Source organism: Anomalospiza imberbis, chromosome Z (genome assembly GCF_031753505.1).
Source record: "Anomalospiza imberbis isolate Cuckoo-Finch-1a 21T00152 chromosome Z, ASM3175350v1, whole genome shotgun sequence".
NCBI classification, from domain to species: Eukaryota; Metazoa; Chordata; class Aves; order Passeriformes; family Viduidae; genus Anomalospiza; species Anomalospiza imberbis.
The window spans coordinates 19,689,653-19,706,879 of record NC_089721.1 but is presented as its reverse complement, the minus strand read 5'-3'; the positions used below and the strand labels follow the sequence as shown (position 1 = coordinate 19,706,879).

General features: G+C 36.9%; 1 protein-coding gene across 4 annotated transcripts in view; it reads right to left on the bottom strand.

Moving 5' to 3' along the window:
* The window catches only part of RNF180 (ring finger protein 180), a 65,882-nt gene extending 48,855 nt beyond the window's left edge, over positions 1-17,027 (bottom strand). For 2 of the 4 annotated variants that reach the window (XM_068177472.1, XM_068177473.1), the window contains exons 1-4: positions 16,797-16,924; positions 11,738-11,876; positions 9,526-9,621; positions 4,947-5,882 (exon numbers count right to left, since the gene is read on the bottom strand). In XM_068177472.1, the coding sequence (XP_068033573.1) occupies positions 4,947-5,882; positions 9,526-9,621; positions 11,738-11,839 (1,134 nt within the window). In that variant the 5' untranslated portion in view covers positions 11,840-11,876; positions 16,797-16,924. Of the gene's footprint in view, positions 1-4,946; positions 5,883-9,525; positions 9,622-11,737; positions 11,877-16,344; positions 16,450-16,796 lie in introns of all 4 variants that reach the window. The other 2 variants (XM_068177471.1, XM_068177474.1) reach the window with 2 other exon arrangements.
* Between the last annotated feature and the right edge of the window lie 200 nt (positions 17,028-17,227).

Below are 17,227 nucleotides of genomic sequence, written 5' to 3'. Positions count from 1 at the left end.
CGACTATGAGAGTGCAGTTACACTATATTCTACTCTAAATAATCTAGCTTCAAGATGATCATAAAATATATTAAGACAATCCTGATATACTGTTTCTATCCAGTAGCATCCTGAGCAATTTTCCCTCCTTCCCAACATAAGTATTGTTTACAACACAACTCATAACCAAATGCAAGCAAAGATTCTTCCTACAAATTTGCAAAACTATATATTCCACTTGTTATTATTCCACTTGTTATTATTAACACCAACCTGCGTAGAAGATATGTCTAACAGTAGAAGAGGTCAGGTCAGAAAATGCCCTCAAAAGCTCTAATCACAAATAATGTCAAAAAAAGACGGCAGCTAAAAGTAAATAAAACTCTAAAATGTTGACATTTAAATGGCTGCAACAGACATTGAGGAGCACCTCAGAAAACAGTAGCTGTTACATGCTATTTTACTCAGATACAACTTCCACAGAAACCACAACTGCAGTTTTACAAAGGTACTTCACTCATTTGGGTATGAATCCATCATTCTTAATACCATCTTCTTAATCCAGTCAAAATCAGTGACAGAATGAATGTGCTAATAACAGAGCTCATATAGTAACAACGGTTACAAGCAGTGCAAAAGCAAAGAGAAACTTTGGCTCAGCAGCAACCCATGCCAAAAATTTATCCCGTCCTTTTATCAGGAAGTTAAAAAAGACACTACTTCATGTACCCCTGTAATGCAGCACTGCTGCTGTAAGAACAGCCACTGGTTCAGCACTGACCTCGAAAGGCACCAGGGCTGAGGCTAGCCATGCTTGCTGTGGCTGACTCCCCTTGCCCTGCCTGCTGCTTAGCTTTACTTTGTTTAGCTGTGACAGCAATTTCTCTAATTGACCAGATGTCTGCAGTTAATTTGTTTTACTTTTCTTATCCTTCTATGATACAACAACTAACAGCAGTTATTCCATATGTTTTTAGCCCCTCAGCAGCCAGCTGAGAGATCCATACGCAACCTGAGAATAAATCTTGCTATTAGCATCATCACAGAAAGAGTGAACGAAATCTGGGTACATAAATGCATAACTAGACACATGAAGAATTTAAAATTTCAAGAAAAACATAACCATGCAAGAAAAAGAACTGTAAACTATTGTGTTCATTAACAAGAGACTGACGTAGATGAAGCTAACTTTGGTCACAAGCTAAACCTTGAAAGCCTGGCACTTTCATTACAAGACTGTCAGTTGCTGGAAGGTATCAGTATGAACTTGAAAACTCAAGGCTGTGGGGCAAGATAAAAGCACCTGACAGTGTGGATAAACAACACTATATCTCACCCACCTGTTTATCCGGAGTTTAGATTATCAGTGGGAGCATGAAAAGCAAACTGACTTTTTGGAAACTGATCTCTAGCTATCTTGTCAGATAAAACACTGATGTTTTCAAAAAGATACAAAAGAATCAGTGAAGTGTCATTAAGAAATGAAGCAAGACTGCCAGTATTTTTCCCTACAAATCAGGATCCTTTCCAAGAGGATACTGTAGTTTTGAAGCTGACTACAGGGCCTTCCTCTGTGTAAAATGATTGTGAGAAAAAATGCAATGTATCTGGAGAAATCACAAATCGTATTTTTCTGAGATCTTCCAGAAAACTACAAGATTCCTCATTAGCAAACAATATAAAATATAAGATACACACAAAATGGAATTTATAAAAGAAGTACTTCATCTGCTTAGCTACAACAACCATAACAAGAAACATTACTTTACGTAATTAACTTGTGCTAATAAGATAATCATACTCTAACAGAAGCCTAAAAATCCCCCATGAACACAGATGTGCACACCCAAAAAATGCAAGCATCTCCTGCACAGGCATGAAGAGCCACCCTTTGCAGAACAGAGAGAGGAAGCTTGGGTCCCTCTACTGTTAGCTAGCTAGTTCAGTCCTGCACCTACACCTCAGAACTTATATTAATGCAAGCCTCTGGATGAAGTGTAGGTCAGGAGCTCACAGAATCGCTCCTATGCTCAATTTAATAACAGAGTGCAATCTGCTGCCACACAATGTTTATGGCTGCACTTTGCTTTTCTGCAAGACAGAAGAAAACCTTTGACTGATAGTTATCTCATCATAAAATAAAGCAGCCTGGAGCATTTACAAAGAAATTCCAAAAGAAAGTCTGAACAAGTTTATCATCTTAGACTGCTCTCCAGAAAAGCATTAATTAAAGATAAAAGTGATATGCTCAGTGCTTTTGGGGCACCTTTGAAAATACTTACTTCACATCAGGGTTCTGCTGCACTGAAATAATTCTTAAAAGAGTACTTAAATGATATACTTCTCACTGCCATTTATTAAAACTCTTTGACTCCATCCAGCCAGAGGTTTACAGTTTTTTTCGTGGCAGAGGACCATTGCCATTTACGACATGTCAGGCTGTACAGAGGATGTGACTTTCTAGAATAACATTCTCCTGGGAAGACACCTCAGCACTTGGAAACACAGCTGCACTAGCCACATGTGCAGCTTGATACAGTCTAAGAAACTACCCATTTAAATATTCCATGCCATGATTGCAAACTCTCACCAAGGATAAAATAATCAACTCAAATCAAAGTATCTTCTCCTGAAAGCTTGAAAGCAATCACTTAGTTTACACACTAATTTTGAAATTTTTGTATTTCTTAACTGTGCTTCCTGATGAGAACTAACATTTATAAAATGTATATAATTTTCTATATAATATTGTAAAAGACTTAAAGATCAAAATTGACCAACTATCAAGACTATCAACACTATCAAGATTACCAAAGAACTTCACTGATTCTGGCAAACCATATCAAGAGGCAACTGCCCCCCACCCTAACACTGTTGGATATGCCTTTGTGAATTCCTGGAAATTTGTACTGTAAGTTAAGTCATGTGACAGGAACTAGAGATAAGATAAAGGTGGTAATATTGTCTAATTATCTCAGACTAGGAAGAGGCAAACAAGCTGGGGGAGCACTGATAATGAACATACAAGGAATATATGATACCTTCATAATGAACACACAAAGAATCCACAAGGAAAGCCACCTCAGCAATTGTTCTGAGCTCTGACAGGGTCCAGCTCAGAAGGAAGAGGCCATGGTCCACTGACTCAAACAAAGAGGAAAACTGAGCGTGGGACTAATCAGCATTGGAAGCAAGTGGATCGTTTAACCGAGAGAATAGGAGAACTGTGTACTAAATAAGCATTGATTCCTTTGTTTGCTAAAGTGTACAAATGGGGAGAAGTTTTGAGTGACCCTGGACACCCACTACTGAGAACACTAGAAGAGGACCAGTGGGATGATGTCTGGAACCATGGTTGGTGATACATTTTTACTTAATCTGTCTCTCTCACTCTTTTTCATCCTCCTCCTCTCTTCTTCTACTTCTTTCTGTCTCTCTCTACCTCCCATTTACTGTTAAATGAAATTCATACTATTGCCTTCAGTATATGGTCCCATTTGCACCTCAATTTGGGTAGAGGCGTCTCTCCAATAATCAGATCTTAACAAATGTAACTAATATAATGTAGGAATAGGTTAAGCATGTTTTAATGAGAAAAAGGTCTGAAAGTATCTTTCTTTATTAGCTATCAAAAATTCAGAAAATTTGTACAATGTTTTATTCTTGAAAGTAGCATCTAAGGATTAAAGTGTCTGGAGAAACTGTGGGTGACATGATGAAAATGAAATGTATACATTGTGCTTGTGCATCATCATTTCATTTACCAAAACAATGAGATCTGGAATTTTGAAAGCCATTTTAAGGATCTGGTCAGCTAAGAATCTTTTTAGGCTTATTAGAAAACAAATATTCAATATTAAGACATCCAGATTCTCAGCTTTAGAGATTCATTTTATAAGAGCAAGTTTTCAAAAGGTCTCAATAGCAGTTTAAGTCTTAAAGCAAAACAAAAAGCCTTCCTACAGAACAAAGAAAATATGCATACCATACTGAAAAGACTCATATTTCCCAGAGCCATTATGTTTTCAAGCTGGTTCTCACATATAATTGAGAGAGACACACTCTAAGTGTCTCTATTAAATCTTGAATTCACAATGACAAAGCTACCCAAAACAGGAATAATTGCATGAGTAGATACTATTTCTCTGATTAGTTAGTAAGTTTGCTCTTGCTTACTCACACAGTTATTTTTTGCAGGAAATTTATGATGAGAAATTGTCTTTTAAAGGCATATTTTTCATTAGTCATTGTACTAAATTTGACAGCAAACCAAAATTGGGTTACTAATTTTATGACTGGCTTTTCTTCCCAGCCTTCTACCAAAAAATTGTGACTGCTTATCACCTTTAATTCTGTTCTGCTTCAGATGGTTTAAAGAAGGAAACCATTGCTGTACAATTGATAAGAATATGTAACAATCTGTGTAAGATTTGCAGGCAAAATATCTACCTATTAAGGACTAATATTTTAAGTATTTCATATAAATATTTATATTATTTAAAATATTTATAAATATTTCATATCTTACAACAAATAATAAAGGCATTTAAAAAATTCTTAACTGTAAAGTAAACTCAAAATGCCATTAGTTTAAAGTTAGAAAGTTCTGACATGGTAGGGTTTTTCATTTAGAAGATTCAAATTTTTAGTTTTTCTTTAATCCCACTGATTAAATTTCACTGTGTTTTTTCCCCACTTCAAATTATTATTACATCACAAACCAGTAAGAAGGCCAATGAAATCCCATCATGTTTTGATTTTGCACAGAAAGAAAACCTGATACAATGGAATTAGAAAAAAACTGTATGTAGGAAGGGGGTCATAAATCTTTGCTTGCATGACACCTGACTTTAGACAGTTCCACATTAAACCAGTATTAAAAGACAACATTAAAAATAATCAGAATTATTTCTAAAAGCAAGTCAAACTTTACCAAAAAAGTAGCATAACTAATTTTAAACACTTACTTGCTTCTGTAGACATTGCTCTCGCCTTCTCTGTTTTCTCCTCAGGCTTTTTGACTTGTTTCTTTCTCTCTTACTCAGCTTTTGGTTGAAGGAAATGCTCATAGGCTGTGCAAGATCACCAGGTGTGATGCACTGTTTTTCTTCTACAGCCCTTGTAGGCAAGGAAAGATTCATCACAAATGGTGACCCATCAGCAGTGATACTCCCAGAAGATTGTCCAGTAACTTCAAAATCACACTCAATTTCAGTGTCTCTGTGTAGTAATGTGGTAACGGAAGTAACTTGAAATTTGTTTTGTAGTAAGTCAGCCCTGGAACTATATAGATTCTGAAAAGAACTACCATCTCTCCTACTGGACTCTAATTGCAAGCTCCCTTGTACGTAAGCAGATGGATTTTCATTTTGGCCACTGTAAAGTGTTCCCATGCTGCAAGTTTCATATAGCACAGGTGACAAAACAAGTCTTTCTCTGATATTTAAATCCAAGCTACATGATCTTCTGTGAAAAGGTTTTACAGTGCGTGTATCTTTCATAGGATAGGAAGAAGGGAGATTTCTTTTTTGATTTAATGCCTTTAGGGGAAGTTTTTTACTTTCTATCTCATATCTGGGAGCTCTTACTTCTAGACAAAGTGCTTCTGTTAATGTTCCAGCACCATTATTACTTCCAGCTGTGTAGGAAAGCCCTTGATTTATGATTTCCAAAGTTGCAGTTACCACTTCATGGCAGGTATCCTTTTTAAAACCCGACTGAATTTTGAGAAGCAAATGTTTCTCTGATGATTTTGACAATTTAACTGGATTCTCAGTCCAAGTTTTGAAGAAATGTATATTTACTAACTGTCCACAGGAACACTCTTTGTTGCAAACAAAGTTAAAGCCCCCTAAGCCGGCCTCACAGAATGGACAGTACAGTTTTCCAATTGTCCACTGTGCCTATTGACAAAGAGAAAAAAAAACACAAACGCAACATGTTCACTGAAAATAAATGAGCAAGAAATAATTACTGAAGTTAATTTCTTATTTAGTAAGAGGATTTTCTTCTTTATTTTTCAAATAGAATAAAAGACACTGTACAGCAGAAAGCAAATCCACCATAAATAATGTTCTGGTCAAAGCTTGGCTTGCTACAGGGAAAACTAACTCTAAGAAAACTAAAACACACATTGTAAAATCTACAAGCTTTGAAATGTTTTTATAATTTGTCCACAGATAAAATAATGCTACAATACTAATGGAAACATTAGATATTTAAAGCAGTGAAATCAATTTCCCATGTTAATCTGGATTTGGCAAGCACAGCTTCTCAGCTGAGTGTTCTGAGTGCTGATACGTTTTTTGCTACATTTCTTACATTTACTAAGTACAGTGGAAGAAGATTTCTTACAAAAAGAATATAGCTTTTCACTTTGATTACCCCACAAAAGCTTAAAATGGTATTTGTATTTTGGTGTATATAGCATTACAACATAATCTCTGTGCAGAAACCATGTCAAATCCTTAATACTCTATATATAAGGAAACAGTTATTTTCATTATTTACAATTCTATTAATTTCTTTTCAATCTTGAAGGCACTTTTTCAAAGGGAAATACATATCAAAGACCTATAAACACCTACACATTAATACAGCTATTAGTCCTCCTATATATTTAGACAACTATTAGTATTTTCAGCAATTACATTCATCTGTCAGCAATACTGTTGAGGACTAAAGTTATGCAAGTGTTTGTAGGATCAAAGACCAGAAGAGAAACAACATTATCAACTCCAGTCACACTTCACTCACTTGAGTGTTTAAAGAACCATGAATACAGAAGCTGCCCGACATTTCTAGTTTAAGCATTGCTTTCAGTTGCAAATGTCCTTCAAGGTGATTTGGAAAGCTGTGTCCATAACTGATGCTTGTCCTATTGAAAGCTACAGAAAACGTCAGAAAGACCAATTTAGCAGTTTCAGAAAAAAAAAAAAACTCCAGCAACTTGTGTGGGAAAAAAGGTTTTTTTTCACACATAATGCTAGAAGTTCTGGAAACACTTACTTGAGAAACTTACTCCCGCCTTGCGGGTTAAAACCTCAAAATTACACAAAATTTCAAAGATGTGTCTTTCATTGCACCTATGAGAATCCATTTAAATCTGGTCAGTTTTTTAACTCGGGAGAAAAAAGAATAGTTTACATATAACCACAGGCTTTCAAGTTCTTGAGAATTCTGTAAACATGCACAATCACACTCAGTTTATAAGGCTGACCAGTGTGTACATAGGCCATTCCCAAAGAAGAATTAAGCTTGTTCAGAGATTTACTCTTAAGTCTCCCACACTCCATTTCCCAGATGCCAGGGGCTAGACGCTAAAATTAAGAGAAAAGCAATTTCTAGTGACTTTATTGAGTCTCTCTGGCATGGAATAGCATCCTGAATCTTCAAATGGAGAGGCAGAGTGATTCACGAAAATTAAGAAGGCTAGAAGCCTGGAAAAAATGGACATGCAAGACACAGTATGGAGGAAAAAGGACATCTCTATGTCCCACGTGCACAGAGACTGGGAGATGAGGTGTGGTACCAAGGAGCCCAGGACTGATTTAGCATGAGTTTGGCAGTGGAGTGTGGAAGCACTGACTCAGTAGAAGAAGAAACAGCCTACTAGTGGAGGAGGTGGTAGGGGGAAAATCAGCAAGATCTGAAAGGGAGCTGAGGGTACACAGATCTAGTGATGGACTGCACAAAGAGGAAAAAATGGAAATGGTTAGAAAAAGAAACCAAAACAATTGCGTAACAGAAAATCCAGGTCAACAAAGGTCACTAGCAACACTAGCTACATATTTGTAATTACTGAGGATTAACTATACTAATAGGTACATGAAATCCAAGGAGATTGGTTAAGAACAGGGACAGATGGCAAAAAAGAACCGGCTGGGAAGCAGTGGGTTTTTACAGCCTGCAAATAGACTTTGCGTTTATGCAAAATCATTTAGCCTTTGATTCAGGAGTCATACACATGATCAGAGAATAACACATGAGAAAAATAACACGCTCACAAAATTATTCAGAGCTCAGGAGGATCTGGAGATAAAATCAGAATCGTTTAATACCCTGCATCCCCCTGCACTTATCCATAAAAGCACAGGATCTTGCCAGAGGAGAAAAAGTGAATGAGGCAAGAGTTCCAAGGTTATTAAGTGACACAATGAACACAAAGATGTCCAAGGTGTACACAGAGAATTGCATTGTCTGCCTTTTTCACTAGAGGAGAATTGCTCCTCTGTAGCCTTAAGCAAATGTGTCAAGCAGTCTATGGGTTTTGTATTTCCTCAGTCCCCAGTTTGACCCTCTAGGTTTTCGAATTTAAAAGCTAAAAGTGAAAAGAATTTATTACTATCAATATTGAATCCAATTATACTGAAATAATTTAAGAGGAAAAAACCTGTAAAAAACTGCCTTACTATTAAAGATTCATGGTTATGCAATATTGTAAAATGACTCATACTATAACTCATAACTCATGAGCTGGAATTTTCAAACACACCTCCAAGATTAGTGTTTCTGATCATAACTATTCTGTTATATTCATTGAAATAGAAGAGATCACTAATTTAAAAAAGTTTAATTAATGTTTAACAAAAAAACCCCACAGAGAGCAATACAAAGAAGGAAGGTTTTTTAAATTCTGAATGCTTAGTTCCACAGTCATAACAATTTTTTTTTCTCTTTGTGCATCATTTTCAGTATGGGTTTGCTTATGGCAGAAATTACTTAAAATCTAGCAAAATTTTACAATGAAGTCTAAGAAGTAGTCTAAGGAATGTAAATATAATTTACTTATCAAAATCAAAGATTCATAAAAGAAAATCTGTGTGGCAAAAAACACTGCTTCTGCTTATTAATATCTATGCCACAACACTAACTTCTAGATCTAAAACAACTTAGAAAAAATAACCAACTGAAGCAGTCAGTACAACAGGATATTTATGAGATGGTTTGTAAATTACAAATGGGCAGTTAAAACTCAAAAGCAGTGATGCTGGCTTGTCATCAGACCTTTGAATTTGCAGGAAGGTATCTATTTTATATTCATATAAGAGCACATTAAGTATAAAAGACTTACATATAAAATACGTCATATTTCAAAAACTGATCTCTTAACAAATCTGCAGTCCACTTTTATGGGGAAACATGCTTCCTGTTGTCACTGTCAACCTATATGTTACTACTGCAAGATATGATGATCAAAACAAAGCAAACCCCAAAGCTTAGGTAATAAATATAATATTAAGCATTGACAAACATGCAGATATGTCCATGACAGTTATCTGGACAAGCATAAACACATTCATCTGTTATAGGGCAGGAAACAGAATTTATCACTTGTAGCACTTATGCATATATTAAAAACAAAACAAAATCAAACAACATTTAAGAGAGGAAAAATACATCTGTAAATGGTAACGAGAGAAGTTCCTGATAAGAATTCCCTCAGTCATAAAGTCTCTGGACCTTGCCAGAAAAGTGTCCTTGAAATTTGTCCCTCTTAATTATTTTACATGCTAAATAATGAAGATGCAAGAAAAAGAAATCTACCTTTTCAATGACACATTTCACCCACTCTGGAATGGCTTCTAAGCTCACATGCCATACATTGCAAGAATTCTGAGCAGCAGCTGACGGTTGTGATATCTGTTAATAAAACAATTACATTCATACTCAAAATTTATGTAATTTCTTTTTCTTTGAATATAGCCAGAAGTCAGCTCCCTAAAACCAGTAAACATTAACAAATAATAAATCACAAATATGATGTACTTCTTTAAGCTAAAAATCAGGTAGATATTGCCAGTCATTCTCTCCTTCTGAACCTAAGAATACTGGGCAAACTCCTGTGGAAATGCAGGAGTCTGGAGGTGGTTTTATTTCGTTTAAAAGAACAGAAAGTATGCAGTTTCAGGCCTTCCAAGAATATCTGAAATTGATTTTAGTATCACTGTCAGCTGGCATAATTTTTCAGAAAAGACAAAAAGTTATCGTTTACATGAAGACTGTGATCAGCAATGCGCAAATGAAATGAGTAGAATTAATTTTCTCATTCTTTTTAAAATAACTAACAGAGTAACCAGGTAATCCTAGCAACTTTAGAGTTTTTACAGCAACAATGTGATTAACTGAAGAAAAAAGAAAATCTAAAAACCTGTAACATTTCACTAATTGATACTAAAATAAAAGCAATTACCTAACTAAATTAGTGTTACAGGGATGGCTAAAATTATAAGGAAACTCTGGCAAGAAAGTGCTAAAATCAGCTGTTAAAATTTATGAATAAGGAAAGTTGTGGACACCCCTGTTATTAAAGTAATTGAAAATTAAAAGTGAAACTATAGACAGAAGATAGAAGCTTTTAAAAATTCTCCAAGTATTGACAGAAGACAGACAAATCCATTTATCATGTCTGTGCTGGCTTTTTGTCCTATCTGTGAAGACCACCTTCAATATGGATATAATTATTAGTGTTTATACTGTGTTTATAACTTCAACATTTGTTTTAAAATCTTTTCCACAATTTATATCATTCATTATTCAGCTATGTCTTTGTCTGAAGGTCTAAAATTCATCTGTGAAAACATGTTTAATACATTAGTCTTCTCATCATAGTACTGTCTTTCTCTCCCAATCTCTTTAGATACAGTGTTAAATTACACTTTTTAATTTGATATCTACATAAATGGAAAAGAAGCTACTTCAGTTCTGTGCAATGATGGGTGGATCTCCACTCACAACTGAAAGATCCACCATGGGGAGCTTGGACGAAGATATCTCTCTCTTTTCACTACATTTTTTTCCATGGAAGGAATTGGAGTTTCCACATTCCCCCCTAAAAATCACTTCAAACCATGCACAAAAGAACCATCAAATATAATGTGTGAAAATTATTCTAGAACTTCAAGCTCTGTAAGCAAAGTGATTAAAATGGGGTTTATTGATAATACTATCATGATCTTAAAAACTATGTTTCTACATCTATTGCCCTCTCTAGTGTGCAAAAGAATGTTATTGCATTACTAACATATTAATAAAAAACATCACCACCTTCTCTTCTATTTGCTTTTTAATTTTGATTCAAGAGGCTGTATAAGCCTTTTTGGCACGTTTGGAAAGACCCTAGCTCTTTATTATTAGTAGCTGCCATTACAAAACAGTAGGAAATACTCTGTTATGGTTTTATTCAGTGTAATTATCCTACTGTTTATTTTAATAAACACAATATAAATTACTGAGCAGGGAATAATCCTGCTCAGGGCAGACTAATCTTCTGAGCTATTTTTGTGCACAGACTATGGCCCATATTTAAAAAATCAAGAGCAAAATTTTCTGATGTAGAGATATTTTATGCACAGTTAACTACCACAGTGGAAATTAGAACCAATCTTTAAAATACACCTTCTACACAAAGAGTTGTCCATTAAGAGATATTAAAACAAAAAAAGGACTGCTTTAAAACCATCAAAACCAAACCCCATTTTTATATTAGAAATATAAATTAATTAGTGCTCTATACAGGCTACTAGTCAAGTGTCCATGAGCACCAGCCTGCGTGTGGCAGAACATGAAGGTGATCACTGCCTTCTTGGCTTCACTAAAATTACTTCCTATGCTAATCTCTACAGAACTGTCTCTACTTTACTACTTACCTCTACAAGAAATTAATTACAAAGTGAGTCTAAGTCTAATACTTCTCCTTCATTTAAAATAAAAGGGACCAGAAGAACTTACAAATTCCCTCAGAAGAAGCGATACTTACTTTGGATGTTTTTTCTCCATTACATTTTGCAAGAAAAACAGAATTTCCTACATATTTCCTACATCTCCAGCAAGAGAGAACACCAGCCTCTTGGTTGTTCATTATGTCAACTTGGGATTTTGCAGCTCTGTATGTTGACCTGTAAAGACCACAAAGCATACAATTTAGTCACCTGTTGAAACACCACTTTACTCTTGAGACCTTGAAGTCCATACATATTCTCAACACTGTAGAGGAAACTAATACTGTACTTACAAATATACTCTGATCTTGTATAGCATGCCATCTAGATGTTTTAAATAGTAATGTGAAACAGCTGGTTTTATTTCCAGGTTGCAAAAAGAACGAGACAGCTACAACAAGAAAACAACTAAAACCAAAATAAAATAAAACTAAACCTACCAATCAATGAAACAAAAAGCTTGTCCAATATTTGGACAAAAGATAAGCGAACTCCAGTTTTTCTGGAATATGTCCATAGCAGTTAAGTCATTGCTACCCTAAGCAATGAATAAACATACACACATATAATGCCACATAACAATAATGAATGCCAACATAAAACCAGAGATGACACTCTTTTCTCAACATGCCCCTGGAGGCTTGCTCCCTTAAATTAGTTTGTGCGCAAGGATGAGCACTATACTTCAAGGACCTCTGTATTAACCTCTCTGTGAAACAGGACCTACATTAAGGACACGACCTACCAGAAGGACAAGACAAATATTCTGTTTTTCTCTTGTTGTGTCTTGCTGTATCCTGACTGTCTCTCTGGCGTTCTCTAGATTGTTCCAAAGTCTTCCCTTTTTGTCATGTTTTCTCCAGAGATCCTCCACCTTTTGTTTCAAAGTACTTATGTTTTTACCCCCTTGTTCTAGCTACATGAAAAAAAACAAACTTTCTTTCATCTACCTGGCAACTCAAGCTCTATACTAGGGTTAGGCCTACTCAGAGTGCTAAAGTGCACAGCATTCATTGACAGGCATGCTGGACTATAAAACTAAAAATCAGCGTAAAAAGTTTCAGAGTCCAAACACCTAATTTTGCAACAATTTTAAAATTTAAATTTTTTTAGTTTTCACTAACTAAGGCAACTTTGAGGTCTTCACTAAAGGTTGTCTGAAGAGCAGTTTGCCTTGTTGAAACATACAGACTTTTGCATTTTCCCCATTTCTACCTTTCCTTTTTCTGCCTTGTTTTCTGATTTAATCAAAGACAATGAAACAGACAGAGAAGTTACTTAATATCTTTTATTTACATCTGAGGTCTTCATTCATTGCATTTTTTACTTTTCTACAGAAGTAACTGTCTGAAATATAGTTTGACAAGGACAAGCAGAAACATGGGTACATACAGCAGACTCTGAGCTCAAGTATATGTGCAGTTTTTAATAATCAGATCCACTCTCAGCTTAAGAAGTGAAATTAGGGCAAACATTAAATATTTTCTTGCAATATCACAATTAAAATTAATTTTTATTAAGGGTTGATTAACGAATCCTGAGACAGACAAGTAAAAGATCATGCAAAAGACACATAAAAACTAAGAACTCATACTGCTAACCTGTCTTGCTCCTGACAAAAATTGAATTATTCAAACACTTTGACTTAAGCAGAACTTCGGTTTTAACTAAAACTTAGTTTTTTACTATCCTACCTATGTCAGTGCTGTTACTTTCTGTATCAGACACATTTCAAAAGTGGAACATATAATATAATGAACCTATGAATGATTTTTTTTTAAATGTAAATTATAATTTTTAGATAATTTTTAGAAGTACTTTGTATCCCTTTGCTGTTTTAACAGTAGGCACCACAGGGTATTGAGACAATGATTATCAGTTATGAATTTCAAACACTTTAAAGCTGTTCTAATTAATTTATTCTTCACAAATTCATCATATACTTCTAGAATGAATTCAATTTTACAACAGTTCAGTGTGACCCTCAAATCTAAGATCAACCAGGATGGACTGAAAGACATTTTGCATGCAGCTAGCTCAGACATTCTTTTTAGGTACAGCATATCCTCATCTACTCAAATACCTTCTTGATATGACGTGATACATCCCTTGCAACAGTTTTTTTACTGTATTTTTTTAATCCAAATTGCATATTTAAGTCTCTCTAGACATTCTGTTCCCCTTAGAGGATACCTTGCTATCTTTTGAACAGCTGCTTCATTTGAAGCTGATGATTGGAGCAGGGCAAAAACCACTTGGTGACAGACCTCTCAACAATCAGATAAAAGACTGATGAATAAATGCACCTCCTGTATTTAAAAGACAAGGTTCAAGTCATGCAAACAAAGGCTCTCTAAGGATCACTGGCATTTGAGCTGATGCAAACATCCTCCTCATCTATATAACATCTTACAAGATTTACTGCAAAATAAAAGGTCTTTTATTTATTTATTTTGTTTAGTTAGTTACACCCTTTGAGAGGTTCTTCTTAGTTCAGCATGTATCTTTTTTTTGAAATTACATAAGAGAAATGAGTGCATAGTATATGTGTAATGACACACATAGCATGGTTGTATTTTGTTATATTTTGTGTAACTAAGAGTGGTGATAGTGGACTACATGCAAAAAAATCCAACTCTAGTGGATACTTTTTTAAATATTATGGTAAAGCAGGCTGAAGTGTTCTTCTGGCCTGGGAGTATTTAAAAATTAAGTAGGTGTATTAAAAATCAGCATGTCTGTGTCTTTTGCAGTCCTCACAAAAGGACAAAAGAAACTCTACAGATGTATGATAACACACTGCAGAGGTTTCTACACACATCATGTTTCTCACTTATCACATTGCCATGCACTTTTATTTTGTTTTGCACATAAGTTCAAATAAATGCATATGAATACAGGATTTTGAAGGTTTTTTGTTCTGTTAAATGCAGTTTAAACTCAGTATTTTCGATATATTTTCTTAAGTTTCATTTGTCTTTGTTTGCATGTAAGACTATTAAAAGACATCTTGCTTTCCTTCAGCAAAAAGTGCCAACATTAAAAGTTTTCTATTTGGAACTCCAGAAATAGTGTCAGGGTCTGAGTGGGCCTTTTTATCTTAGTACTAGGTCATGTGTGTTGTGGCTGTACTGCTTTCAGGTCAGTTGCCTTGTGTGAGCTCATTTAGTCCCAGTAAAACCAGTAGCAGGGTCCCAAGACTTCCTTTCCAAGTCAGTCTCAGTTCCCTTTCTTGGAAACCATTGGTCTAATCTTCTCTTAGAGACCTTTGATGAAGTTTTTACAGCCTTCCCAAACTATTTCATTGTCTTTTTATCTCTTATTACTAACTTTTCCCCTAATAGTTAAACTAAATTTTCTTCTATATTCCCTTATTTGCTGTGAATACAGAGAACAAAATTGCTGCTTTTTTCCATGCAGAATATTTTACAACTAAAAACAATTATTAGATATTAGCTCCCCTTCAGTCTTGCCTTTGAACTAAATAAATCTTTTTTTCCTCAGAGATAATGCTTTCTTGATCTCCAACTACCACTGCTATTTTGTGAATTCCTTCACATAGGTCAGCTGTTCTTGCTGAATGCAAGTTCTGGATGCAGAACTCACTAAAGTTTTACCAGATGAGAAGATTAGACAGATTATGTAAATTTTCAAGGGGAAAAAATATAATGCCTACTTATATCTAAATTTCTTATAAAGTCCAAATTGTATAGTATATTACATTTTGGTCATTCTGTCTTCAAAAAGACTGCTAAAAAACATGAAGTACAACTCCTATTAAAAATTTTCATATGTTCACAGTGAAAAACTAAACACAATCCCCTAAATTTCTGTTGAAATCTGGTCTAGAATTTCAATTAACTTGCCTTTCATTCACAAATACATAAAAATGAGAAAATAAGTGTAGCAGCACAAGTGGTTATCAATGCCTTTTCTTCAAAAATCACCTATGATCCCTTCAGAATATTGCAGCCATGAAAATTACAATAATAATTAGATTGCAGTAAGAAACTAGGGCACTGAAACTTCAGCAACAGTTATTGATAGTCTTAAAAAAAAATGAGTGTCAGCTTTGTAGGAGATTGACAGAGAAAATGAGCTGTCCTAGCCAACAAGAGTCCATACCCCAAGTTCCTGTTCCCAGAAAAGGAGGAACTGATACTTTACCAGACAGAGAGACAACCATAGAAGACATTAGGGTACACTTTAAAAACTTCCTGCTAGTTTCTGATCTCCAAAGTATTTCTGATGAAAGAAATGCTTAAAAAAACCTACTTCAACAATGTGCCTCAATAAAACAGCAATGAAGATGGGGAGACTGAAAATTTAAAGAACTGTCTCCAGGCTGCCAAAGAAGGGAAGCAGAAAGATGCGTCATCTGCTTCTGTGCATCTCCTCATCTACGAACTCTTCTACCAGTTCAGCCATTGCGTGATCAGCTTCTGTATGATGGAAGTTAATGTCAGAAGGTGGCCAGTGTGATACTTTTGTACCAAGACTAACCCATGTAATAAACAGAAGTTAAAAAAAAAAAAAAGTTAGCTGCAACATATTTCTTGACTTGCTGGCATGTTGCATACTACCTAAAGTCGTCCAGGCGCAGCTACGATATGGAGTGTGTAAATGGCTTTGACAGGGAACAGACCTGGCGGGTCACTGGAAGACCACGGATCCGTGTGTAATCTCGTTTTTCCAAGAGATCACAAGGCCAGAGCTGCCTGTTTAATGCTCTTACACATACAGGCATTAGCTGTTGCACAGTGAAGACCAAAACAAGCAGGAGCAGAGTGCTGCTGTCCCAGCACAGCGTGGGACACCCGGCTGTGCACTGCCGCAGCCTCAGGACACCCCCGAGCCCGCCCAGGCCCGACAGGGCGCGCCTGGTGCTGAGGGCCGGCGGCGGCCCTAACCCGGGGCAGGAAGGCACGGGGCTGCCCCTCAGGCGAGCGCCGGGCTCACCCGCGGTTGGACGGCCCGGCCGCTCCCCCGGCGGGAGTCCGCACCGCCGCGCTCATCCCGCGCACCCCCGGCCCGGACCCGCCTCGGCCCCACGGGCGGCTGCGGCGCCTCCCGCCGCCCCAGCCCAGCTCAGCTCACCGGGCCGCGCTGTGCGAGGCTGCGAGGAGGAGGCGACGGCACTGGAGCGACCGGGCGGGCGGGGAAGGGGTTGCGCAGCAGCAGCTGCTCCCGCGAACGGGAAGAGACGGGAGACAAACGGCGGCGGAAAGCGCTCCGCCAGCGCGGCTCCTGCCCTCGGGAGGCACACGGCGCCAGGCGGCCGCTGCGGCCGGCGGGGGACCCTCGGCGGCGGCGGGGCCGGCCCTACGGTGGCGGGTACGCCATCAATGCCCACACCAGCCTGCGCCGCGCCGAGCTCTGAGGCTGGCACGTCCTCTCGTCTCCTCACTGGCAGAGATGGAGCGGGGTGGGGTCAGCGCCGGCGGCAAGCTGTGACCAGGAAGAAGAGAGGCGGAGGGAATTAAAGGAATGAACGCTAACTTTTTAATGGGCCCTGGGAAAGAAACTGC